The sequence below is a fragment of the Pongo pygmaeus genome, chromosome 16 (genome assembly GCF_028885625.2).
Source record: "Pongo pygmaeus isolate AG05252 chromosome 16, NHGRI_mPonPyg2-v2.0_pri, whole genome shotgun sequence".
Taxonomy (NCBI): Eukaryota; Metazoa; Chordata; class Mammalia; order Primates; family Hominidae; genus Pongo; species Pongo pygmaeus.
This window is the reverse complement of record NC_072389.2, coordinates 64,534,045-64,559,992: the sequence shown is the minus strand read 5'-3', so window position 1 is coordinate 64,559,992 and position 25,948 is coordinate 64,534,045. Positions and strand designations below refer to the sequence as shown.

The following is a 25,948-nucleotide window of genomic DNA, read 5'->3' as shown; positions in this document are numbered from 1 at the left end:
GGGGGGAAGTGTGGGGAAAGGAAGGAGAGATCAGATTGTTGCTGTGTCTGTGTAGAAAGAGGTGGGCATAGGAGACTCCATTTCATTCTGACTAGGAGAAATTCTTATGCCTTGGGATGCTGTTGATCTATGGCCTTTCTCCCAGCCCCCTGCTCTCTGAAACATGTGCTGTGTCAACTCAGGGTTAAATGGATTAAGGGCGGTGCAAGATGTGCTTTGTCAAACAGATGCTTGAAGGCAGCATGCTCTTTAAGAGTCATCACCACTCCCTAATCTCAAGTACCCAGGGGCACAAACACTGCAGAAGGCCGCAGGGACCTCTGCCTAGGAAAACCAGAGACTTTTGTTCATGTGTTTATCTCCTGACCTTCTCCCCACTATTATCCTATGACCCTGCCATATCCCCCTCTCCGAGAAATACCCAAGAATCATCAATAAATACTTAATAAAAAAAAAAAAAAAAGAAAGAAAATTGATTTTTTTTTAAAATATGGGCTAAATTGTCCTTAAGTTCCTGATTTGAAAAATCATGTGGAAAAAGTACTTTGATTATGCTTTTGTTGGGCTATAAACTTTCTTTGAAAGCAGATTTCAGCAATCTCATTATGTAATTCATTGTTGTTGGTTTTGTTTGAAAGATTATTACTTATAGAAAGAAAGACTGTAAAATCTTAGCACTATCTTGCAGGATTTTTAAAATGGAAGAAAAAAACCAATAGAGTAAACAGAAGCACAGCTTTCACCAAGTGTGTTTGTCCAATCTCTTTACAGTACTATGCAGGATGACATTTTTATTCTCCATGAGCAAGAGTATGACAGTTTGCTTGAATCTGTCTTCAAAACTGAATTCCTAAGCCTCTTAGCAAAGCGTTACGAGGAAAAAACCCAGAAGCAACTACCTCTGAAATTCAGCAATACGTAAGTCCACATCTGGGACCCAAACTTCTGCGTATAGCTAAAAAGCGGTCTTGATCGCACCCCTGGGATTCAGGATGGGGTTGGAGGAGGCCTGCGAGGAGGACAGTGGGGTCTGGCTGGCCCCAGTGGAACCTTAGAGCCTGCAGAAGACAGTCTGGATAGTAGTCACAGACTTTGAAAAGGTTACTTTTGCATTTCTGTGAAATAATGACTTCATAGACTACTGTATTTTATCATTTAGACAAAAATCACCTAAATGAGGCAGACAAAGGCAGATTTTTATGTATCACCCAAAAAAAGGGTTTTTTAATTTAGCAGAGCAGACAGGAGTAGAATCAGGCTGGAAGCAGATGAAAGTGACAGAGGTGGGGACTTAAATTCCCCAAACCAATGCATAATAAAACCTATTTATTGGTAGGGCCTTTGGGGGCTTGAGGACTATAGGTGGCCAACGTATTGTGTAGGTGGTTCACCTTTCTTTCTTTCTTTCTTTCTTTTTCTTTTCTTTTTTTTTTTTTTTTTTTGAGATGGTGTCTCGTTCTGTTGCCCAGGCTGGAGTACAGTGATGCGATCTCGGCTCACTGCAACCTCTGCCTCCCAGGTTCAAGCAATTCTCCTGCCTCAGCCTCCTGAGTAGCTAGGATTACAAGTGCTCACCACCACACCCAGCTAATTTTTTCTTATTTTTAGTAGATATGGGGTTTCACCATGTTGGCCAGGCTGGTCTTGAACTACTAACCTCAAGTGATGCACCCACCTCAGCCTCCCAAAGTGCTGGTATCACAGGCTTGAGCCACCATGCCCGGCCTCACCTTCATTTCTTTTGGCAACATGATCTAATGGACCAGGTACTGGCATACTGTTGACCCTCTAATCTCGTATTTGCTGAGTAAGAGTTATTTAGCTAGTCTGGGCAATATAGTAAGACCACATCTCTACAAAAAGTAAAAAATTAAAAAAAAAAAATTAGCCGAGTATGGTGGTGCATGCCTGTAGTCCCAGCTACTCGGGAGGCTGAGGTGGGAGGATACTTGAGCCCAGGAGGCAGAGGTTGCAGTGAGCTGACACCGTACCACTGCATGCCAGCCTGGGCAACAGAGCAAGACCCTGTCTAAAACACAGAAAGTTATTTAGCTTTTCTTTTTAAATTTCCCCATCTATAAAATGGGAATATCCTCCATCTTTTCCCAGCTACAAGAACAAGGCCAAGACAAAGCCTTAGTATCATGATGAGGGAAACTTATAATAGGCAGCTACTTAAAATTATGATTTTTCCTTCTTATGATATGAGAAAATATAAGTTAAAAGCAGAATAAGGACTGCATAATGCAGGCATATATGCAATACAGAAGCGTTAAAACTGACTGGGGAGTTTGGGAATTGCAGGTAAATCCTGCCTTCTATTTGGATTTTGGTTGCTAGTGTGTGTCTTTTTCCATCCCTGTGTGGGCTGTGATGGTGCAAGAATAGTACGGGACTAAACAAAGCCAGGTTCTACGCTAGAGTCTTCAGGCTGGCCTGTGTTTGGCATCTCTCAGTCCTCCACAAGCATAGAATCAGGGACAACAGCTGGAAGCACAATGACAGCGCAGCGGTATGACCTGGAAATTGTCTCTTTCCTCTGTCCCCTCAGCAGGCGCCCCTGAGACCACCTGACAGAGTGGCATTGGCACATTAGCAAGGTGTACCTCCCTCACCACCTGGTATCTCACGGTACCAGGCCCCAGATGCTCCTCTTTCTGGCTCATTGTCATGCAGCGACAGTGCCACCCCATGGATGCGGTGCGCATCCTCAGGGCCCTGCTCCTGGTGTAGACTGTCCGTTCTTGCCTCACGTTGATGCTTTTCCAGCAGCAGAACTCCATGGTGGGATCTCTGAGCACCGTTTTCTCACTGCGTCCTTCGACCTTTTAACCCCAGTGTGCTTTTTGCAGGCTTGAACTGAAGTTGAAAAAGGAGAACTGGGGCCCCTGGAGTGCAGGGGGCTCCCGGCAAGTGCAGTTCCACCAAGGGTTTGGGGACCTGGCTGTCCTCAAGCCCAGTAACAAAGTGCTGCAGGTCAGCATCGGACCTGGACTGCCCAAGAACTCCCGTAAGTGCTCCACGGGCCTTGCAGGCAGAACTGCTGCCGCTCCCCCGAGTCTCCTGAGCAAATGCTGCAAACATGTGCACAGATGTGGGGGCTGAGAATCAGTACACCTTCTGCTTCCTGGGGCTCAGGCTTTCTTCAGAATGGAACATTTCAAACTAAAGCAACAGCAAGGAAAATGAGCAGGTTAAAAGTTTCTGAGGGACTTAGTACTTATGTATCAGTACACCTGGCATTACAATATTGTGGTTAAAACAAATCAGAGTTTGTTAGCTTCAGATTTCCCCTCCCTTTCCAGTCACATCTTGTCCACAATACCAGCATCATCCTCTATGCCACCTTTAAAGAAATTGACTGGGCCAGGCGTGGTGGCTCACACCTGTAATCCCAGCACCTTGGGAGGCCAAGGCCGGACGATCGCTTGAACCCAAGAGTTCTAGACCAGCCTGAGTAACATGGCAAAACCCTGTCTCCACACACAAAAATAAAAATATAAAAATTAGCCAGGCATGCTAGTACATGCCTGTAGTCCCAGCCACTCGGGAGGCTGAGGTGGGAGGGTGGCTTGAGCCTGCGAGGTCAAGGCTGCAGTAAATCATGATCTTTACTGGGGTGCCACTGCACCCCAGCCTAGGTGACAGAGCAAGACCCTGTCTCATTAAAAAAAAAGATGAAAAAGAAATTAAACACCATACACACACACACACACACACACACACACACGCACTACCTCAAACCCCAGCCTAACTCCTTTCCTGGCCTTTATTTTTCTATTTATAATTGATATTTATAAACTTATATCTATAGTACACAGCATAGAATAATCATATATGCTATGTATGCATATACTGTGATATTGTTCTAAAACTTAGCCTGTGTGTGATCACACACATGAAGATGCCATATATAAAATAACTGTTTCTAGGCCAGGCACGGTGGCTCATGCCTATACTGCACTTTGGGAGGCCGAGGCAGGTGAACTACCTGAGGTCAGGAGTTTGAGACCAGCCTGACCAACACCCGGTCTCTACTAAATACAAAAAACTAGCCAGGTGTTGTGGTGTATGCCTGCAGTCCCAGCTACTTGGGAGGCTGAGGCAGGAGAATTGCTTGAACCCAGGAGGCGGAGGTTGCAGTGAGCTGAGATCGCGCCATTGCACTCCAGCCTGGGCAACAAGAGTGAAACTCCTTCTCAAAAATTAATTAATTAGCCATTTCTCAAATCTGTCTGCAAAGGTACACCTTAACATGTTCTCTAACATATTAATACAATACCAGTAAATGCCATCATATCTTTATATATGTAGAGCCACTCAGAAAATGTTGATGTATGTCTGTGTATCCGTTAGTACTTGCAGAAAACAGACAGCAACTTTTGGACGGATTTCTGAAGAGACTTTTCGGTAAAAAGATGTGGACAGGGTTTAGGGAACAAAGTAGGGACCCAGGGAAAGGGAGTGGCAGGAAATCATTATTTCCGCAAACCTGAAGCAGCAGAGGGAGGAACGAGGTGAACTGAAGGCTGCAGGCAGGAAGGAGGCATGAAGTCCCCCACCTCCCTCCTGACACTCCAGTCTCCTGCCAGTGCCTCCTGTTTTCCTGGCCTATAGGCCTCACCCCACTGGAAGGCAGAGGCCTGGCTGTCCACAGGACTCAGACCCCAGGGCACAGAGCCGGGCAAAGAAAGGCTGCAAATAACCAGCAGACTATGTTTGTGCAGCGGGCCCCAGAGTGGAAATTGCCCAATAGGTGTTGGATTCTATCTTATTTGGGGTGGAGAGGGTGGCCTAGGTACTGGGAGGGAAGCCCCCAGCAGGCCACACTGGGTTTGCCCGGATCCCACGTGGTTGGTTCTCCCAGGCCCTAGAGCTGCAGCTCCTTTGCTGTATCTGCACTGTGCACCTTGTCACCTCCTACCCTTCTCTATTCTTCAGCTCTTCTCTTTATAAGAAACTCCCTCTGTACCCTTCTTCCAGCTGGTTTAATCCTGCCTTCCTTCCTGTTCCATTCGATACCCTGTTTATTGTTTTTCTTCCCCACATAGATGTCTCTGCAGAGATCTCCTCTGGCTCCTCTGGCCCTGCTGTCCGGCCCTGACTGGGACCCACAGTGTGTTCCTTTGGCCCCAGCTTGTTCCTAATTCCTTCCTGTCTGTGTGAAGGGTACAAGTCTGCTTCTACTCCTTGTGGTCTCTGTGTTTAGTTCAAGGACCATAGAACACACACACTTGTGTGCAAGGCGCTTGACGTAGGCAGGCGTGCAGGCAGTGCCGGAACGGGCTTCATGCCAACCCCATTGATCCGCAGCATTAGTGAACCTGCTCAGCCACTTAGCATTTAGAACATGAATGCAAATATTAAAATGTTCCATCTGTCTCTTTTAAAAGTCTGCAAAAATAGAAACACCTTTGTAAGATGACCAATCCTTCCTTAAAAACCACTGTCTCTAACATTTCAAAACTGTATTTCTATAAACCTATCCTCCAGCTCCTCCCACCCAGTAGCTACCATTACATACTTCCCTCAACTGCTCCTTCTCCACTGCAACTGTTCTCCTACAGATCCACCTGAGAACTGGAATCCAAGCTTCTCAAAAATTTTCCATATGCAAAGAACCATGAGGATCCATAAAACCAACCAGTAGCACTGATTTTAACTTTGTCTTGTTTATTTCAGGTCCTACCAGAAGGAACACTACCCAAAATACAGGTTATTCCAGTGGGACTCAAAATGCCAACTACCCAGTGAGAGCTGCCCCTCCTCCCCCAGGTAAGCCAGCTATGTACCATAGTCTGGGACCACTAAATCTGGACCCATAACTTATAAAATATGTTTGGGAAGAAACCCATTAGCAAATCAGTACACACATATTAACCAGGCATGGACCATTTCAGTGCCAGATGTACAACACAGCATTCAGTGCCAGATGTACAACACAGCAGCCCTACTTGAGACCTCAAAATTCAGAAAAATAGGAGTCAGTGAGACTGAACTGCGGCTGAGTTCGCAATCTGGATTTCATTACCTCGAAATATTACTCCCTTAGGAAAGGCTTCTGACAGAGAGAAAGGAGTTCCTTGTCCGTGACAGCCAGACTGTTGTCAGCTTTTAAGACACAGGATGCTGCTTTATGGAAATAGGAGTTTACAGGTCTAACCCCACCACCACTACCCAGCTCTGGCCAAATACCACTACAGTAGCCCCCCCTTACCCTCGGGGGATGCATTCCAAGACCCCCAGTGGGGGCTTGAAAATGTAGATATTACCAAAACCTATCTGTACTTTTCCAGTTTGAGTTTTCCACAAAACCAGCAGAAATTTTTTTCTTTCTTCACAATGTTACAGATAGAAGATTCATTGTTACTGAATTTACTTAAAGGAAGCGCTTTCACTTAAAGGAAGCGCTTAATGGCTTCTCTGTGGCGTATCCAAATTGCCAGCTTCCTGGGGCCATTATGAATAACAAGACGGCTGCTTAGTGACTGATGACGGGGTAGCGCACACAGCATGGATAGGCTGGGCAAAGGGACGATTCGTGTCCTGGCTGGACAGAGTGAGATGGCACACAACCTAAGCCTTAGGAATTGTTCATTTCTGGAACTTTCATTTAATATTTCCAGGCCACAGTTGACCATGGGTAACTGAAACAGTGGAAAGCAAAATCATGGATAAGGAGGGGAGGGGCCAACTGTTTTGTAAGTTATAGCAGCTTAATGACTGAATAGAAGAAATTTGTTTTCTATTTATTTTCTGAGATTAGGATTCAGAAGGCCTGTTCAAAAAATAAAGTAATATCTGAGAGTATTACAAAATTGTTATAAAATTTACTGTTATATTTCATACTTATCTCTTCTTTTTTTGGGATGGGGTCTCAGTTGCCCAGCTGGAGTGCAGTGGCGCAATCATAGCTCACTGCAGCCTCAGCCTCCCTGGATCAAGCGATCCTCCCACCTCCGCCCCTTGAGTAGCTGGGACTACAGGCACACACCACCACACCTGGCTCATTTTTTTTTTTTTTACTCTTTGTAGACGTGGAGTCTCACTGTGTTGCCCAGGCTGGTCTTGAACTCCTAGGTTCAAGCAGTCCTCCTACCTTGGCCTCCCAAAGTGTTGGGATTAAAAGTGTGAGCCACTGCACCTGGCCTCTCATTTTTAGTAATAAAAATATAACTGACATATCCAGACACTCTAAACCTGAATCTAAGATTTTCTGTCTCTAAAAATCTGTGTCGTGTTACAGAATGCTTGCAAAAATACATAAAATCTTTTAATGTTTTTCTATCACTCACAAAATGCAGTTCATAAAAAAATTGCTCCCAGAGTGTTTGGTATTAAGCAGTTTAGGATTCTAAGACTGATAGGGTCATTTTGAGACTGTATTTGATTCCAATCTTCCCAGCCAAGAGAATTCTATTTGTACCAAATGTCCAAGATAAGGAGTAAAAAGCATTTCTTGAGGCTGGTCACGGTGGCTTACGCCTGTAATCCCAACACTTTGGGAGACCAAGGCAGGAGATTTGCTTGAGACCAGAAGTTTGAGCCCAGCCTGGGCAACATAGCAAAACCCCATCTCTACAAAAATGTTCTTAAAAATTAGCTGCAGCCGGGCGCAGTGGCTCATGCCTATAATCCCAGCACTTTGGAAGAGCGAGGCGAGCAGATCACTTGAGGCCAGGAGTTTGAGACCAGCCTAGCCAACATGACAAAACCCTGTCTCTACTAAAAATACAAAAATTAGCCAGGCATGGTGGCGCACACCTGAAATCGCAGCTACTGGGGAGGATGAGGCACGAGAATTGCTTGAACCCGGGAGGTGGAGATTGCAGTAAGCTGAGATCACACCACTGCACTCTAGCCTGGGTGACAGAGCAACACTCTGTCTCAAAAATAAATAAATAATAAAATAAATTAAAAAATAAAAATTAGCTGAACATGGTGGTGCATGCCTGGAATCCCAGCTACTCAGGAGGCTGAAGTGGGAGGCTGAGGTGGCTATGATCATGCCACTGCACTCCAGCCTGCGTAACAGAGTGAGACCCTGTCTCAAGATTAGCTGGGTGTGGTGGCATGCACCAGTGATTCTAGCTACTCACAAGGCTGAGACATGAAAATTATTTGAGCTGGGGAGGCAGAGGTTGCTGTGATCTGAGATCGCACTACTATACTCCAGCCTGGTGACTGAGCGAGAGTCTGTCTCCCCTCCCCATCCACCTCCACCCCCGCAAAGAAAGGGCATTTCTTTAGTCTCTGGAATCTCACCACTGCATGCTAAAGTATGGACACTGGGGCCCAGCAGTGAGAAACTAATTCTCATCTCTTTTGAAGAGTCCCCATCCTGCCTTGACCCAGCTCTGTCTCCTCCTTTCTTCTTTGAAGAAAATCCAAGCACAAAGGAACTTAAGAGAAGCACTGTAGTATCATATTACTGCATGTGCGCTGGTTCCAGTGGAGAATTCTGGCCAAGTCCACCTGGAAAGCTCACTGGCCTCAGCTAGGTTGGCCAAAGTAGCCTCAGATCAAATCAGGCCACAAAGTTTCCAACCTTGAGCAGGGCTCCCCAACTCTCTAAATGACAGTTCTTTCATCAATAAAATGAGACAATGGGACCAGATCCATTTGACCAGCCCTTCTCAAACTGTCTGTGGTGAAAGACCAGGGGTTTTCAGGGGGTTTAAAAAAATTTCCAGTCCATCAGAAACCACACATTTGTATGATACAATAAAAATGAATTAGTAGAAGAATGGAATTTTCAAAACATCTAAAATATAAGCCAAAATTTCTTATTATAAGATGCAACAGGCATGAAATAGATCTGTCAAACTGCCATGAATGTTTCTAAATGCTTACTCTTCATTTCTGACCTTACCGTGGACAAGGGGGTCTCGAGCAGCATGTGGGGCAGCCCCTTGGGGACCCCACTTTAATCACTGGCCATGTGGCATCCCGAGGGCATGTCACACTCTTAAGATGCCCCACTCCTTTTGTTGGGACCCTGGGCAGCAAGCGGGGTCCTTCTACCCTCCCCCACCTGAGACCCTGTGGGAGCCCATTCAGCTCTCACTCACTGAGGGAATGAGGTAAGATGAAGAGCGGCTGTTTGCCCCAAATGTCCAGTTCTGATGTGGTCTGATGGCGTGTGGGAGGAAATTGCTAGAGACATGGCTAGATGAGGAGCCACCCTCTTGAAAGCTTCACCCTGAGAAAACCATTGTTCAAAGTAAGAATTCCACCTATTATTACTGGGCAGGAAGAACCCTATTTCTGCAGTAATAAGGATATAGAGAAAATGCTTGTCGGAGCTGGAAGCCACCAAGTGGATTCTGGACCTATCTCATGGTTCTTTCATGAAGAACTGAGACTATGAAAGATCAGCTCTCTTGCTCATGATCAGTGCAGCTCTCAGAGGTAGAGCCAGAACTGAATCCCTAGTCCTTCTCTAAGGGTCATCCCACCGGTACCAAAGAGTTCTCTTAATTTGGTTGGAAGAGGTTTTTGGGTGGTGTTCACCAAAGTGGGCCTTGAAGAGTCTTGTTCTCTTTCTCCACTCAGCCCAGATCTGTCAGTGGGAGAATGAATAAGGACCTCTTCATACGTAGCATGGAATGCTAATGCCCGAGTCAGCCAAGATGCATAGTTTGGAGCCTGCCACTGTAACCCATTACTTATTGGCTAATGCGATTTTAACTAGACATCGCTGTTTGGCTGAGAGAGCTTGCTCCATCCGGACTGATCCAACTGGGTGGCCACTTTTCCCTTGCCTGTGTAGAGCACCCCCTCTGCCTCACACAGCAGGCTCCTGCCGTGGATGCCCAAGATTGAAAATGGATGTCCAGCTGTTTAAACAGCTGCCTGTCAGCCCTCTTGAGTCATAACCTCATAATTTTTCTTAGGCCCAAGAAGGCGTCTCACAGCCGGCTGCACGCTTACCTTACTGTGGACTTTGAACCCCAGGAAATCTGGGGATTCTGTTGCCACCAAGCATGTGCTGAGTGTCCGCTGTGTTCCGGGCACATCCCGGGAAGTTGACCATGCATTGTTGTACATGTTAAATACATACAATTTTATTTGTCAGTTATACCTCAGTAAAGCCCGGGGATGGGGAAAACAGTGAATCAGCTCTAATTTTCACAATGTATTAGCAGTGATGCCTTCCATTTTTTTCAAATGCGGAAATTGAGACTCAGAAGTTAAGTAAGCTGCCCTTGTAGTACATGGAAGAAATGTGGAGAGACTTTTGGCAAAGGATCCAAAAATGTGATCCTTATTTCCTTCCTTCTTCCTCTCTCTAGGATACCATCAGAACGGAGTCATCAGAAACCAGTTTGTGCCACATCCCCATGCTCCTGGAAGCCAGAGGTCCAATCAGAAAAGCCTGTACACCTCCATGGCCCGCCCGCCCTTGCCTCGGCAGCAGTCTACCAGTTCAGACCGCGTGTCACAGACGCCAGAGAGCCTGGATTTCCTCAAGGTCCCGGACCAGGGAGCTGCAGGGTAAGATTCTCACATCCTGTGGATGAAGCCGGTAAGCTCCATCTCCATCATTCAAAACAAGGGTTCAGAGATTCCTGTGGGCTGTCAATACAGGAGTCTAAGGTTCAGTTTTCCACCTCAGTGCTATATGCCAGGACCCAAGGCTGTGGGGCTGTGGCTGGTATTTCTAAAGGTACAGCCACATTAATAGCACACAATTCATTTCATTCTTCAGAGAGGGCTTATCTTGGAAACATCAGAAGACGGGTTCCCTTTGGCCCCAGATATGGTTACTCTGTGACCTCTTTGTGCTTTCTTGCATGGTTGAGGAATAATGGAACTTTTGATTTGTGTCTGTGCCTGCAGGTGCATAAATACAACAGCTTTAAGAGTCTTCAGCAACATTAAGAATAACATCCCAGCATTCTATATGATATTTGTTGAAGAATATGGGTCTTTGTGGCTTTACAGTGAGAACCTCTCTGCCTTTCTAGAATATAAATAAAGAGTGGTGAAGAGAACTCAGCCTTTTTAGCCGGAGGAAGTGAAGATTCCTGAAACTCTGTGTAGATATTAAAAGAGCTATCAGTTTTAAAAGGGGGTTAAGACATGTCCTGTGGAGTCATAGGGATGGAACTAGCGCCAACTGAAAGCCAGTTAGTGAACTCTGCCAGGAGGAGGTAGATTTTGGCTCCAGTAAAAGGAAGAACGTAGCAACCCAAATATGAGTTGCCCTCGTATGTAAAGAGCATTTTGTTCCTGGGAGCATCCAGGCACCAGGTGGATGGGGATCACCAGGCAGGAGTGTTCAGAGTAGTGTTGTCAAATGTTAGATAAGGGGAAAGAGAGGCCTCTCTAACACTGGACCTGCTGTTTGCCCTCTCTGAGCTTCAGTTTCCTTGTCTAAGCACTAATGTAATGCCATCAAACTTGCAGCAAACTTGCTGGGAGGACTAGAAATTATATACATAAAATCTCTAGCATGGTACTTGGCATGCAGGCGGCTGCTCACTTAACTCTAGCTTGAGGGTGGTAATGACGGTGACAGGGTGATGATCATGAGGACCCCCGTCACTTCATGGAGGTTGAACTAGAGACTTGTAAGGAATCTTCCAGCTCTGCACGACTCTCCGTGTGGAGTGGCTCTGTCTGCTAAAGCTAGTAATGGCCTGCTCCCACCCACTGTCTCTTCTCTTCCCCTCTCTCAAGCCCACTTCCATTTTCCACTGTCTCCTGTCTCTAGCACCATGGAGAAGTTTCAAATGAGGATCAGGAGGTATGAATGCAAAATAGACCTGTGCAGGAAGAAAAACAACAGCTCCTTCCTCTGAGGGGGCAGCCATCCATCTACCTTTTTGTTTGTTGGTTGGTTGCTTTGTTTTTTGAGACAGGGTCTTGCTCTGTTGCCCAGGCTGCAATGCAGTGGTGCAGTCTCGGCTCACTGCAGCCTCCTCCCAGGTTCAAGTGATTCTCCTGCCTCAGCCTCCTGAGTAGCTGGGATTACAGGCACGCACCACCACACCCAGCTGATTTTTTTTTTTTTTAGACGGAGTCTCAGTCGGTTGCCAGGCTGGAGTGCAGTGCCACAATCTCGGCTCACTGCAATCTCTGCCTCCCGGGTTCAAGCGATTCCCCTGCCTCAGCCTCCCGAGTAGCCAGGACTACAGGCACCTGCCACCATGCCCAGCTAATTTTTGTGTGTGTGTGTGTATTTTAGTAGAGACAGAGTTTCACTATGTTGGCCAGGATGGTCTTGATCTCCTGACCTCGTGATCCACCCGCCTTGGCCTCCCAAAGTGCTGGGATTACAGATGTGAGCCACCGCACCCAGCCTAATTTTTTTATTTTTAGTAGAGACAGGGTTTCGCCATGTTGGCCAGGCTGGTCTCAAACTCCTGACCTCAAGTAATCCACCCGCCTCAGCCTCCCAAAGTGCTGGGATTACCGGCGTGAGCCACCGTGCCTGGCCCCATTCATCTTTATGCCCTATTATTTGCCCTATTATTTGATGTTTTTCCTGCCTTGGCAGCTTCCTTCTAAAGACCACAAAGCTCTTAAGAACTTGACCACGTTCTCTTCTAGCAGCATTCCTTTTCCCCTGGCAAGTCTTATCTCACTTCATTTGGGCTACAAATATGAAAGCACCTTAGTTGGTTTTATCGGGGGGGAGGGTTTTGTCTGTTTGAGACGGAGTCTCGTTCTGTTGCCAGGCTGGAGTGCAGTGGTGCGATCTCAGCTCACTGCAACCTCCATGTCCTGGGTTCAAGTGACTGTCCTGCCTCAGCCTCCTGAGTAGCTGGGACTACAGGCGTGTGCCACCACACCCAGCTAATTTTTTTGGTTTTTTTTGTAGAGATGGGGTTTCACCATGTTGGCCAGGACGGTCTCAATCTCTTGACCTCGTGATCTGCCTGCTTTGTCCTCCCAAATTAGCTGGGATTACAGGCGTGAGCCACCGCGCCCAGCTGAAAGCACCTTAGTTTTATCACACAGACAGCCATCAGTAGAGTGGATGCCGCCCTTATATAGACCTCTCTCTCTCTATGCGCGCGCGGTGTGTGTGTGTGTGTGTCTCCCTCTCATCTTCCCTTCCACCACCCCCCAGTCTTGGGTAAGTAGCTATATCCCGCCAGTTCTCATGACCGTGGTTTACCTGATTGGCTTGGTCTAAACCAGTAGTTCTCAAACTCTAGTGTGCGCTAGAATCCCCTGGAAAGCTTGCTGGCCCACTTTCCGCGTTTCTGATTCTGTAGGTCTGGGGTAGGGCCCAAGAATTTGCATTTGTATCGTGTTCCCAGGTGATGCTCTGATCCAGGGACCACATTTTGAAAACCACTGGTCTGAAGGCACCTGTAGTCTGATTGATAAAGCCAGGGAAGCCTCCACGTGAAGGTGAATTGCAAGGGTGCTGTTAGGCTCATGGGATTTTTGCTCTCTAACCCAGACCTACACCTTTCAGGTGGGTGAGAATCACTAAGTCACAATCCCTCCTAGGCCCAGTTTGGTGCCTCAAAGTAGGCAGGGTATTAAAAGCAGTCAACATAATGCACCAAATCTCTTAGCTCTGTGTGCTAGCTGCCTACTTACTTTGGTTTTGGCAAGCAAAACCATCTTTCCAGCCTACTTTGCAAGTTGCAGACTTGCACATCGGCCAGCTGGGAGCATCTGTCAGCCAAAAGTAGGCAATTTAGGAACACTGTGTCTTAACCAAGGCTGCTCCCTTCCAGCCCTCTGCCATGTGGTTCCCTATTTAAGTCTTATCGCACCCTTTGCCACCCTCCGGCCTCAAGACTGGGTACACGTGGTGCTGTCTTGGAGGCTGGCCATGAGGCCGGAAGGAGAGGACACCTTCACACCTGTCTACTAGGCAGTAAGATTTCCTTGTATGTAAAACACGATTAGTAGGCACACTGTGTCTTAGCCAGCCTCCTCTTTGTAACCTTAAATCTGCTGTGCAAACATTCCTTACAAAATAGTACCTTGGGCAAAAGGCTGAGCCTTTTCTTAGTATTTATTTTCTAAAATACGTAAAGGTGAAAATTAAAAGTGTCTAATGTGGCCAGAGACTTTGGATGTGGCATTTTATGGATCCCCATGGTTACCTAAATTTAACAGCTTCTCCTATTTGCCAAGAAAACATGAATTGCATTTATTCCACAGGAGGCTGTTGAAGCACGCAGGTAATTTTAGGATCCCAAGTTTGTACTTTTTCCATAAACATGAAAATTCCATACATCAAACTTCTAAACAGTCACCTTGACTTTACCCGTCTATAAAAGTAGGATTACTATGGTCTTTCTTTTCTGGCTTTCACATTCTGGGTTTATCTTTCCTTCCTCTCTCTCATCCCTCAGTGCACTTTTTCTGTAATTTATTTTGGATCATGTAATATGGATAAAATCAAATGATGTAATTAGCACCTCAAGTTAATTCAGGCAAGTCTTTATCAGTTTATTTTAGGTTCAATCAGTTGTTCTGAAGAGAGCATGAAGATTTCACTAAATTAATTACCATCCCAACTGGATTCTTTACCCTTGCATTGCAGTATTGGTGCACATGGTAGCTATCATTATCATTCTCCAGGAAACACTAAGAGATCTGCATGGGAATCAGGATCTTGCCATCGATTAGTATAGCTTTTGAAAAGTCTTAATTCAGGTCAAAGATCTTTCCTGATTCTCAAGGAAAGAGAAGAGGTTAGGCAAGAATCCTATAAACAGTCCATCCAGGCCGGGAGCAGTGGCTCACGCCTGTAATCCCAGCACTTTGGGAGGCCGAGGCGGGTGGATCACCAGGTCAGGAGATCAAGACCATCCTGGTTAACACGGTGAAACCCCGTCTCTACTAAAAACACAAACAATTAGCTGGGCATGGTGGTGGGTGCCTGTAGTCCCAGCTAATCGGGAGGCTGAGGCGGGAGAATGGCGTGAACCTAGGAGGCGGAGCTTGCAGTGAGCTGAAATTGGGCCACTGCACTCCAGCCTGGGCAACAGAGCAAGACTCCGTCTCAAAAAAAAAAACAGTTCATCCACCCACCTTTGCTCTGATCTCACTATCCAGTGTGCTTTGTAATTTTCCCTCCTGTAACTGAAATGTACCTAATCTACCTGCAGTTCATTCTTGGAAGCATTAAAACCCAGACTGGAAATGTCTGTTGACCTTTTTAATCCTGTGGTCCATTTTGTGGGAGGACAACTTCAGGAAATTTCAAGATACTCCAGAGATTAATCCAACTAGAAGTTGGAAAAACAGAAAAGTCTTGCAAGTGCTCAGTGGTAGGGCTTCTGGGCATGCCACAAAGGAGGGGTCGATAGAAATATTTAAATGCTGCCTGTGTGTCTCTTGTCAAGATCCTCCCAATGGAGTCATATTTTTAAGGGGCTTAAAATTTCCATCAAGTGTCCAATAGCAATATTTCTCAACCCATAATCTATGGGACAAGCAACCATATCCTGGCCCAGGCAGACATGGTGCTGAGGAATTCCTGGCATCCATTTCCACATTTCCAGTAATGTTTATAGATTCAACCTTTTGGAACACAGCATATTTTTAAGAGCCAGTGAAATCAAATGCCATTATTTTCCTTCTTGGAGTTTCAAGACATAAATTTCCCATCTGCAGAACAAAGAGGCGATGTTCGAAAGCTTAATCCTAGCTCCCCCTGGCATAGACTAGGCACAACCACCAAGGAGGTGTGGGAGCTACAGAGAAATTCACAAAAGGTGGCATTTAAAGTGCAGAGAGCACAGGATTTGCAGCTGTAAGAGCAGGGTGAGTCCTGGTTCATTCATTCTTTCCTTTTTCTTTTATTCATCAATATTTACTGAGCCATGTGCCTTCTATGTGCTACCCCAGGCTTGTCACTTAATCTTTTTACTCCTTGGTGTCTTCACCTGTATAATAGGGATACTAATAATATAATAATTTTGAAAACCCACTCCTCAAGGTTTTCTTGAAGGTTAAATAAGGGCTTTGTGTGCTATAAAGCACAATGCTATTTGAAAGTTATTTTGTATTTGATTCATTACCATAATTCATTGGCTGGTCTTGCAAGGAAATTTTAATGCTCTACCAGGGTTGAAAGGTGATGTTTCCTGGCCCAGTGGCTTTATTCTCAAGAACTCAAATCTCTGGCCTGCCTAGAGCTGTGGACTCCATGAAGGTCTACGCTTCAGGCATTGCTGGCTTTAATGTGGGGAATGGGCAGCCTAGGGAAGCCAAGACAAGGAGACCAGACAGGGAGACGCCCGCCCCCAACACACACACACCCTTGGCAGCTGTGCCTGTTCTCCGTGGGCACAGAGCATCAGTGGCACACAGAGTTCTGCAGTAATGGTAATAATCACTAGACATGAGAGCCTCATTTGGACAATGTGAAGATGAAAAGTCACAGACGCCTTGCAGCTCTGCACTATTCCACAGTCTCTTTCTTTTTTTTGTTTTGTTTTTTGTTTTTTGTTTTTTTTTTTTTGAGACAGAGTCTCACTCTGTCACCGAGGCTGGAGTGCAATGGCGCGATCCTGGCTCACTGCAGCTCAACCTCTGCCTCCCAGGTTCAAGCGATTCTCATGCCTCAACCTCCCAAGTAGCTGAGATTACAGGCATGAGCCACCACGCCTGGCTAATTTTTAGTAGGGATGCGGTTTCGCTATGTTGGCCAGGCTGGTCTCGAACTCCTGGCCTCAAGTGATCCGCCCACCTCGGCCTCCCAAAATGCTGGGATTACAGGAGTGAGCCACTGCACCTGGCCTCCACGGTCTCTTTCTAACTAAACATCTCAGCTGCAGTCATCATAACAATGAACATCCCATGGAAAGGATGGACATTGCTAGGGCAGAGGGAATTAGCCCTCAGTTTAGAGAGTTTTCATGTTATTTGGGGTTTTGTTTTCTTGTGGGCTTTTGGCACCTTGTGAGATTCGGCAGCCATCCATGAGGACTCAAATGTCAGCTGACATCCTAATGTCTCGGGGCACATATATCACTTGGTCTTCTCTGGTCACTAATACAGGACTTCTCTTGCAGAGCAAGTTTTCACAAAGCAAACTGGATGTAGTGTGCTTAATTCATCAGGAAATGTTATTTGTTTCTGGGTTATAACGTGATTGCCCTACTCAGAAAAAAGAACCTGGTGCAAAAAGAAGTTGCTGTGGGTCAGTTTTTTCGTGTATTTATGTTAATTGGTAATAGACACATAAAGTGATGTGTAGAAATTACCCTAAAATAAGAAAACTAAATTGCATTGTACAAAAATTACATAGAATGAAACACTGGATTTGCTCAGTGATGTATAGTCTATAACCATATACTAGCATATGTGTGTGTATATATATATATAAAAATAATATATACAATATAAGTAATATTTATTATATATAATGAGCCTTTATTATTGAAATGTCAAAAGAAAAAATAACTTACTGTGAGTCTGAAATTTGCTGCAACTCCCCATTATCTAGCCGAGCACAGGGGCTCATGCCGTTAATCCCAGCACTTCAGGAGGCCGAGGCAGGAGGATCACTTGAGGTCAGGAGTTCGAGACCAGGCTGACCAACATGTGAAACCCTGTCTCTACTAAAAATACAAAAATTAGTTAGGCATGGTGGCAGGTGCCTATAATCCCAGCTACTTGGGAGACTCAGGCATGAGAATCACTTGAACCCAAGAGGCGGAGGCTGCAGCGAGCCAAGATCATTCCACTGCACTCCGGCCAGGTGACAGAGCAAGGCTGTCTCTCAAAAACAAAACAAAACAACCATTATCTCAATGAAATAATTATTTTTATAACACAATTTTCAATTCTGTGATGTTTATTAGAAATACAAATACTGTATCAAAGTACCAGACCTACCAAAATTATCTAAATTCTACAATTATAAAACAAATGGTGGCACATGGCTGTAGTTCCAGCACTCAGATGGCTAAAGCAGGAGGATCGCCCAAGTCCAGGGGTTCAAGGCTGCAGTGAGGTATGATCATGTCACTGTACCCCAGCCTGGGCATCATAGCAAGACCTTGTATCTAAAAACAATAACAATAAGGAAATAACGAAACAAAAGTTGGCAAGGCATTTTTAGACAGGAGTGAGCCTGTGCTGTCGTGAGGGCAGCTTGAGGATGGTAGGATGGTAGTGTGCTGGTAAACAGTGGGCCCTCCAGGGAGGAAAAGGCCTGAACTGTAACATTTACCAGTTTCCATGGTAAAATTCTCTCTCCATGGCCAATTTCAGGGGACCAGTGTGACTACTACTGAGTGCGGAGTTGGGAAAAGATGGGCAGTCTCACCATTGTATAGTATTTCTACCATACATCAGCAATAGACTTTAATAACTTCAAATGCGTAGATAGAAGGAAAATAAGTAGGCCGGGCACGGTGGCTCACGACTGTAATCCCAGCACTTTGGGAGGCCAAGGCTGGTGGATCACTTGAGGCCAGGAGTTCGAGACCAGCCTGGGCAACATGGTGAAACCCCATCTCTACTAAAAATACAAAAGAAAAATTAGCCGGGCTTGTTGGCACATGCTTGTAATCCCAGCTACTCGGGAGGCTGAGGCAGGAGAAACGGTTGAACCTGGGAGGCAGAGGTTGCAGTGAGAAGTAGGAAGGGATAAATGATGAGCATTTATTGCCTTTGCTTTAATATAATTTCTTTGTTGTCAGTGATTTCGTTTTTAATAATGGCCATGTTTGACAACTGGCTCACAAAATTCCTGAAAGTTCTATCAGCTCTCGCAAGCTGGACTGAGCCTGTTCTGGCCCAGTGGGCATGCGGGTCTCATGTGCCCTGTAAGGGGGTTTGTAATCCCTTCCTCCTGGACTAGCCAATTGCCTCGGCTGGGAGTAGGGGGCTCCACCTGCCTAGAAGACCTCATTCATCAAATTTGTGGCAGTTTCTCTGAAAGTCATTCCTGGCTGGGCACGGTGGGTCACACCTGTAATCCCAGCACTTTGGGAAGCTGAGGCAGGCGATCAGTTGAGGTCAGGAGTTCAAGAGCAGCCTGACCAACATGGAGAAACCCCATCTCTACTAAAAATACAAGATTAGCCAGGCATGGTGGCGTGTGCCTGTAATCCCAGCTACTCAGGAGGCTGAGGCAGGAGAATTGCTTGAACCCGGGAGGCGGAGGTTGCGGTGAGCCGAGATCATACCATTGCACTCCAGCCTGGGCAACAAGAGCGAAACTCCGTCTCAAAACAAAACAAAAAGTCATTCTTTCTTCTCATTAATGACACACGATTGCCACCTAGTGACGCAGAGGAGATTGCCTGGGTTTTCGAGGCTGTTGGAGTCTGGGAAAATGGCTGTTCCCACCAACTGTGTTCCAGGGTGGCTTCCAGGTCTCCAGTCTGGTGAATCGTAGAGATTGTGACGGCTTCATTGACACAGATTTCCTGTGTTCCTCAGTGCTGTTGAGAGCTCTCTGTAAAACTTTCCTAGAATTAGAAAAAAGACCTGGAACCCGGTGCGGTGGCTCACACCTGTAATCCCAGCACTTTGGGGGGCCAAGGTGGGAGGATCGCTTAAGCCCAGGAGTTCAAGACCAGCCTGGGCAACATGGCAAAACTTCATCTCTAAAAATAAAGAGGCCGGGAGCATTGGCTCACACCTGTAATCCCAGCTCTTTGGGAGGCTGAGGCGGGTAGATCACTTGACGTCAGGAGTTCAACACCAGCCTAGCCAACATAGTGAAACCCCGTCTCTACTAAAAATACAAAAATTAGCCGGGTGTGGTGGTGGGCACCTGTAATCCCAGCTACTTGGGAGGCTGAGGCACAAGAATCGCTTGAACCTGGGAGGTGGAGGTTGCAGTGAGCCAAGATGGTGCCACTGCACTCCAGCCTGTGTCATAGAATGAGACTCAGTCTCAAAACAACAAAAATAAATTAATAAATAAATAAAAGGAAAAAGAAAAAGGACCTAGGCCATTGCCCGAATCTGCTCAGGTTTTACAGACGCAGAGCTTGGCCTCAAACCCAGCACACAGACTGAAGCCCACGTCCCCCTCCTGCTACACACTGTCAGCATAGAGCTTGAGGCCCCATCTCAGGGGGAGTTAGCCAAATAGCCACACAAGTCACAGTCACGCTACAAGTGACCCATGCTCTGGAGAAGCCGTGGGCTAGGGGAGGGTATGGCTGGGGGTTCGCCAGAGTATGAGGAAGCAGTGAGGGAAATGAGATCCGAAGGCTGAGCAGGAGTTAGCAGTGCTGCCTGGGAAGTGGGGAGAGGCCGGGGGATCATAGCCAGACCAAGGAGCCAGAAAGATTCTGTGTGGCTGCAGTGCCAGGAGCCTTAGGCGTGTGCCACCCTGTTGGCCAGGGATGAAACCAGCAGGAAATCCCAGGAGCCTGCATCAGTCATCTCACAGGAGTGTCGTGAGGGTGAAATGAAGCAGCATCTGTGAAAATGCCTAGCACCAGGCCTGGCCCAGTTGAGGGGAGTTTCTCCAGACTTCACACCACTACCGGCAGTTTCCCAGAAGACATCCTGTCTGCTAGCCCTCACAAGAAGGGTGTAGACATGTGCAGGCTGGCCAGGGAGAGCGGCTCTCACTGTGGCTCGCTTTGGGAATATGCCGCCCCAGCAGAGCAGCTGTGCCTCTTTGTGGTCACAAGAAAGAGCCAACGGTGGCAGCATCAGTGTTGCCCTTCCTAACGCAAAGTGCAGAGGTCCTCCCTCCTCCACCCGCCTGCCCACTCCTCCCGGGTGCCATCAGACAGTCCCCGCTATCCACACCCTGCTCCCCAGCAGATGTCCCATCTCAAAGCTGCCCTGACCTCCCCCACCTCTCACCTGTGGAGTACAAGGAACCCCATTCAGCCTAGTGATAAAGAGCCAAATGGCTTACACTGCCAGCACGGTAGCAGTTGTCCACAACCTGGACAATTAGGGACCCCAAATTCCCCGGGTAATTTCGGGGGTTTTACTTTGGCCAAAAGTCACTTATCCTGAGGAAGTAGCCTCTGATGCCTTGATATCAAAGACCACGCAGTGGCCACATATACACAGCTCTTTGCGTGGTCCACCTGCATCCCCTTAGGTCTTATTTATAATTTGGTATCTTACCACCAGAAAGAATCCGTTCCATCAGACTTATGTCTGGTTTAAAACAATCTAGATGCCTTTTTTTTTTTTTTGGCCTAATTACCCTGGCTAGAGTTTCCAGGATAATACTGGACACACGTGGTGAGTGCTGACATCCCTGTTTTGTTCCTGATCTTGGGAAATCATTGTGAGTTTCACCAGTAACTATAATGTAAGCTTGAAGTATGTGGACAAGGGTCCTCTCCCCAACCAGGGCTCATGAAGAAAGGTAGGAAGGCACCAATGTGGCCTGCAGCAGGGAGTAAGGCTGGGGTGTGAGCGGGGGCCGCCCCTGGCAGAGTCTGTAGGCGCCATGAAGGGTTTTGGTCCTTTTTCCAAGAGCAGAGAGAAGCTGTTAGAAAGATTTTCAGGTTGAGGATGGGGCAAACTAATAACAGCTGAGCTAGCGTGAGGGCCAAGTATCCTAGAAAGGAAACAACTGGCAAGGAAGACATGAAGGACAGAAACAGGTCTTAGTCAAAGCTGGAGGCAGGTGGGGCAGAACAAGTGAGGGATGCCCAGGGCAGGGAGGGTCTTACCTCTCAGGAGCCATCCATCTTGTCTTCCCACTAAGAGGTCTTATCCTGATCCCGGCAAGGGGAGTCCTTCAGCAGGAGGACCCTGTACCTAAGCCCCCATACTTGGGCTCCAGAGACCTTATCAGTCTGCACTAAGGAAAGTAGGGATTTTCCCCTGAACAAGACAGGACAAATTTCCATCTATGGGTTCAACTGGCCCGCTGTGCCCATGGGTTCCACATCTGTGGATTCAACCAAACTTGGAATGAAAATATTCAGAAAAAATACGGATAGCTGCCTCTGTAGTGAACATGTACAGACTTTAAAAAAAATTTTTTTTTTTTTTTTTGAGACAGAGTCTTGCTCCATTGCCCAGGCTGGAGTGCAGTGGCACGCTCTCGGCTCACTGCAAGCTCTGCCTCCCGGGTTCACACCATTATCCTGCCTCAGCCTCCCGAGTAGCTGGGACTACAGGCACCCGCCACCACGCCCGGCTAATTTTTTGTATTTTTAGTAGAGACGAGGGGTTTCACCGTGTTAGCCAGGATGGTCTCTATCTCCTGACCTCGTGATCCACCCACCTCGGCCTCCCAAAGTGCTGGGATTACAGGCGTGAGCCACTGCACCCAGCCTTTTTTTTTTTTTTTTGAGACAGAGTCTCACTCTGTGGCCCAGGCTGGAGTGCAGTGGTGCACTGCACTCGCCTTGGCCTCCCAAGGTGCTGTATAATAGGGATATTATACAGGGCATGAGCCACCATGCCTAGCCAGTCCTATATTTTTTAAAAAGCCTTTTTCTTGTCATTATTCCCTAAACAATATAGTATAACAACTATTTACATAGCATTTACATTATATTAGGTATTATAAGTAATCTAGAGGTGATTTAACGTATACAGGAGGATGTACATAGGTTATATGCAATTGTTACACTTTCATATGAGGGACGTGTCTGTGGAGTTTAGTTATCTGTTAGGAGTCCTTGAACCAGCCCCCCAGGGAGACAGGGATGAGTTTTTGGTGTGTGTGCGTGCACATGTGTGCATCAGTGTCCTTCCACGTGCACTTCTAGCCCAGTTCTGTGGACTGCCAGGCTGGAGGCTTCCTCCCTCCCAGGGTGTTGTAATGCCCGCCCCCACCCACTTTCATTCCTTGTTGCTGAGAAGTCACATGACTGCTGGTATCCAGGCTAATGGCTCTTATTAACCAAATGCTGACACATCCCAATATATAGGGTGCTTAATTAAAAACCTGCTTGCCTGGCCAACTTTCAGAGAAGCAAGCACTTCTTGAACAGGGAATGGGGATTTCCAATAGGCACTAGGTAGAAAACGAATGATGTCACACTAAGAACCTACAAAATGCCTTTCCTCTGCACTAAGAGAAAAGTGCACGGGGGTGGTGGTGGTGGGAGGAGTGGAGCCTGAGTAGCCTTGAGGATTGCTCCCTCCCACGTGGGGTGGTGGAAAAGCCCAGTCTCAGGGGAGCCCAGCCCCTCCCGGGGACAGTCCACCACCCTGCTGGCAGTCAGTGTCCCCCCCAGCTACCCCTTTGTGATCCAGGTTGTTCACCAGCACCCCATGAACATCTGTCATCACAGGACCTGGGCAAGGCCAGCAGGCTGTGGCTCCTGAGAGCGCAGCTCATAACTGGGTGTGGTGGTTCTTTCCAGAACTCAGGCCCCAGGAAGGCCCTCCCTTTTCCTCCTTGCTCCTGTAGGTGTGAATGATGTGCACAGACCTAACAGCCAGTCCCACCCTGTTGAGGTCCAGCCCAACTTCTTGAGGGAGAAATCTTAAGTTTCTTTTGTAGGGAAATGAATGTAGCCTTTACTTTGGTTTGTCCTTAAGCAAAGTGGAAAAAAAGAAATGTTCTCCATGTTTCCATTTTCCTTTTTGTTTTTGCTAAATGCTTTTTATGAACATATTTAATAAATAAATGCTTCAGGTATAAGTGTAAAGATCTCACTAAATAGGTACAAGTTGAACTTACACACCTTTGAAAGAATGTATGAATGGTGACTTAAGGCAGCATAATATGTAGGAAGAATAACTTTAAAGATAGAAGATCTGGATTAGGGTTAGAGCACTGGAGTTATTTTTAATAATTATGACCGTGGGGTGGAGGGAGTGTCACTGGTATCCAGTGGGTAGAGGCCAGGGATCCTACAGGGCATAGGACAGCCTCCCTCACCCACCCCCATACACACACACACACACACACACACAACAGAGAATTCCCAGCCACAAACGTCAGTAGTGCCGATGTTGAGAAACTGCTCTGGATAAACTCTTGTATAAGAATATTTACAGCAACATTTTTGGAGGGGCAAAGGGGAGCTCTGAGGGGTAATAATGAAAGAATGGGGAGGAGATCTGAGGAGTAATACTGATTGATAAAATGAGAGGGAAGTCTGTGGATTAATAATGAGGGGGTGGGAGGGAACACTGTGGAGTAATGATGAGGATATGAGGGAAGTCTGCAGAGTAATAATGAGAGTTTAGTGTGAGAATAATGAGAGGGAAGTGTGAGGAGTAATAATGAGGGATGGGAGGGAAGTCTGAGGAGTAATAATGAGGGGGTAGGAGGGAAGTCTGCAGAGTAATAATGAGGGGTAGGAGGGACGTCTGCGGAGTAATAATGAGGGATGGGAGGGAAGTTTGACAAATAATGAGAGGGTGAGACGGAAGTCTGAGGAGTAATAATGAGGGGGTAGGAGGGATGTCTGCAGAGTAATAAAGGGGTGGGAGGGAAGTCTGCAGAGTAATGAGCAGGTGAAAGGAAAGTGAGGAGTAATAATGAGGGGATCGGAGGGAAGTGTGAGGAGTAATAATGAGGGATGGGAGGGAAGTGTGATGAGTAACAGTGAGGGGTGGGAGGGAAGTGTGAGGAGTAATAATGAGGGATGGGAGGGAAGTGTGGTGAGTAACAATGAGGGGTGGGAGGGAAGTGTGAGGAGTAACAATGAGAGGTTGGGAGGGAAGTCTGAGGAGGAATGAGGGGGGTGGGAGGGAAGTGTGAGGAGTAATAATGAGGGGTGGGAGGGAAGTGTAAGGAGTAATAATGAGGTATGGGAGGGAAGTCTAAGGAGTAATAATGAGCTGGTGGGAGGGAAGTCTCCGGAGTAATGAGGGTGGGTGGATGGATGGGATGGGAGTAGACAGGAGTGAGGTCTGAGGCATAATAAGGATGTGAATGGGGAGCAAAGTCTCACGGCAGCATTTTTTATAATAGTGAAAACTGGAACCATCCCAAGTGACCATCCACAGTGCCCCGGAGAAGTAAACTGTGACACACTCACTCGTGCAGTGGTGTAGTGTCAGGCAGCAAGGATGAAGGAACTGTAGCTGCAGGCATCAACAGGGCACGTTGTCCAGTTGTTGAGTGTGTGACCATGGAATATGATCCCTTTCATACAGTTGACAGTCGGACCACAAATATTGGCTAGGGGTATTTACATGTGTGGCAAACTGTAGAGATGAGCCAGAGAATTGTTAATACAAACTGTAAGGTGGTGGTCATCTAGGGGGAATGCAGTGAAGGAGAAATGCATACAGGCTTCTGTGGCACCTGCAAAAGTTCCATTTCGAAACTTGAGGAAGGAGGGACAGATAGCTGAATGTTCCTAATTTAAATGTATGGGTATACTTTCGACACTTTTTTATGGATATGTGTCTCCCACATTTCCTTCTATGCTAGGGACACAGTGACAGCAGCAGCTAAGGTTTTTAAGAGCTATGTGCATTTGCAACAACCTTGTCAGAAAAGTTACTTTTATTCCTCAAGTTTAAAAACTGCACCCTGGGCCACATGTCTTCTAAGGATGGAGCTGGATTTGAACTTGAACAGGCCAGTGCCGGCCACCATGCTCCAAACCACCGTTCGGTGCTGCTGCCTCCTGTTGGGGCCCAGTCTCATCTGCTCCACTCTCTCCACAGGGTCAGGAGACAAACGACCAGTCGGCCTCCCCCAGCAGGGGGCAGACCCAAGCCCCAGCCCAAACCCAAGCCTCAGGTGCCACAGTGCAAGGCTTTGTATGCCTATGACGCTCAGGACACAGACGAACTCAGCTTTAATGCCAATGACATTATTGATATTATCAAAGAAGGTAAGTGTGTAGCTGGTTGGCTGGGACAGTCTCCCAAAGAGCATGCAGTCACATTGCTGTAAGATCTAGTGTGAACATGAAAAGAATTTATGGGCTCCTCAAACTGCAATTTGTAGAGGCAGGTGAGGCCTCAGGCTCAGTTTGATCAAGACACCAGCTTTTTTAATGCTTCTTTCAGCTCTGCCCCCTTATTTATATTCCCTCCCTTCTCAAGCCGTTTTTCTTCATGGTAGCAAAATGGCAGCAGCAATTCCAGGCCAACA

General features: G+C 46.8%; 1 protein-coding gene across 1 annotated transcript in view; it reads left to right on the top strand.

Annotated features, from left to right (window-relative positions):
- Positions 1-25,948, top strand: part of MYO1E (myosin IE) — a 238,128-nt gene that overhangs the window by 210,618 nt on the left and 1,562 nt on the right. Inside the window, exons 23-27 of the mRNA XM_054451269.2 lie at positions 772-918; positions 2,853-3,010; positions 5,683-5,775; positions 10,296-10,497; positions 25,516-25,685. Coding sequence (XP_054307244.1) covers positions 772-918; positions 2,853-3,010; positions 5,683-5,775; positions 10,296-10,497; positions 25,516-25,685 — 770 coding nt within the window. The remainder of the gene's footprint in view (positions 1-771; positions 919-2,852; positions 3,011-5,682; positions 5,776-10,295; positions 10,498-25,515; positions 25,686-25,948) is intronic.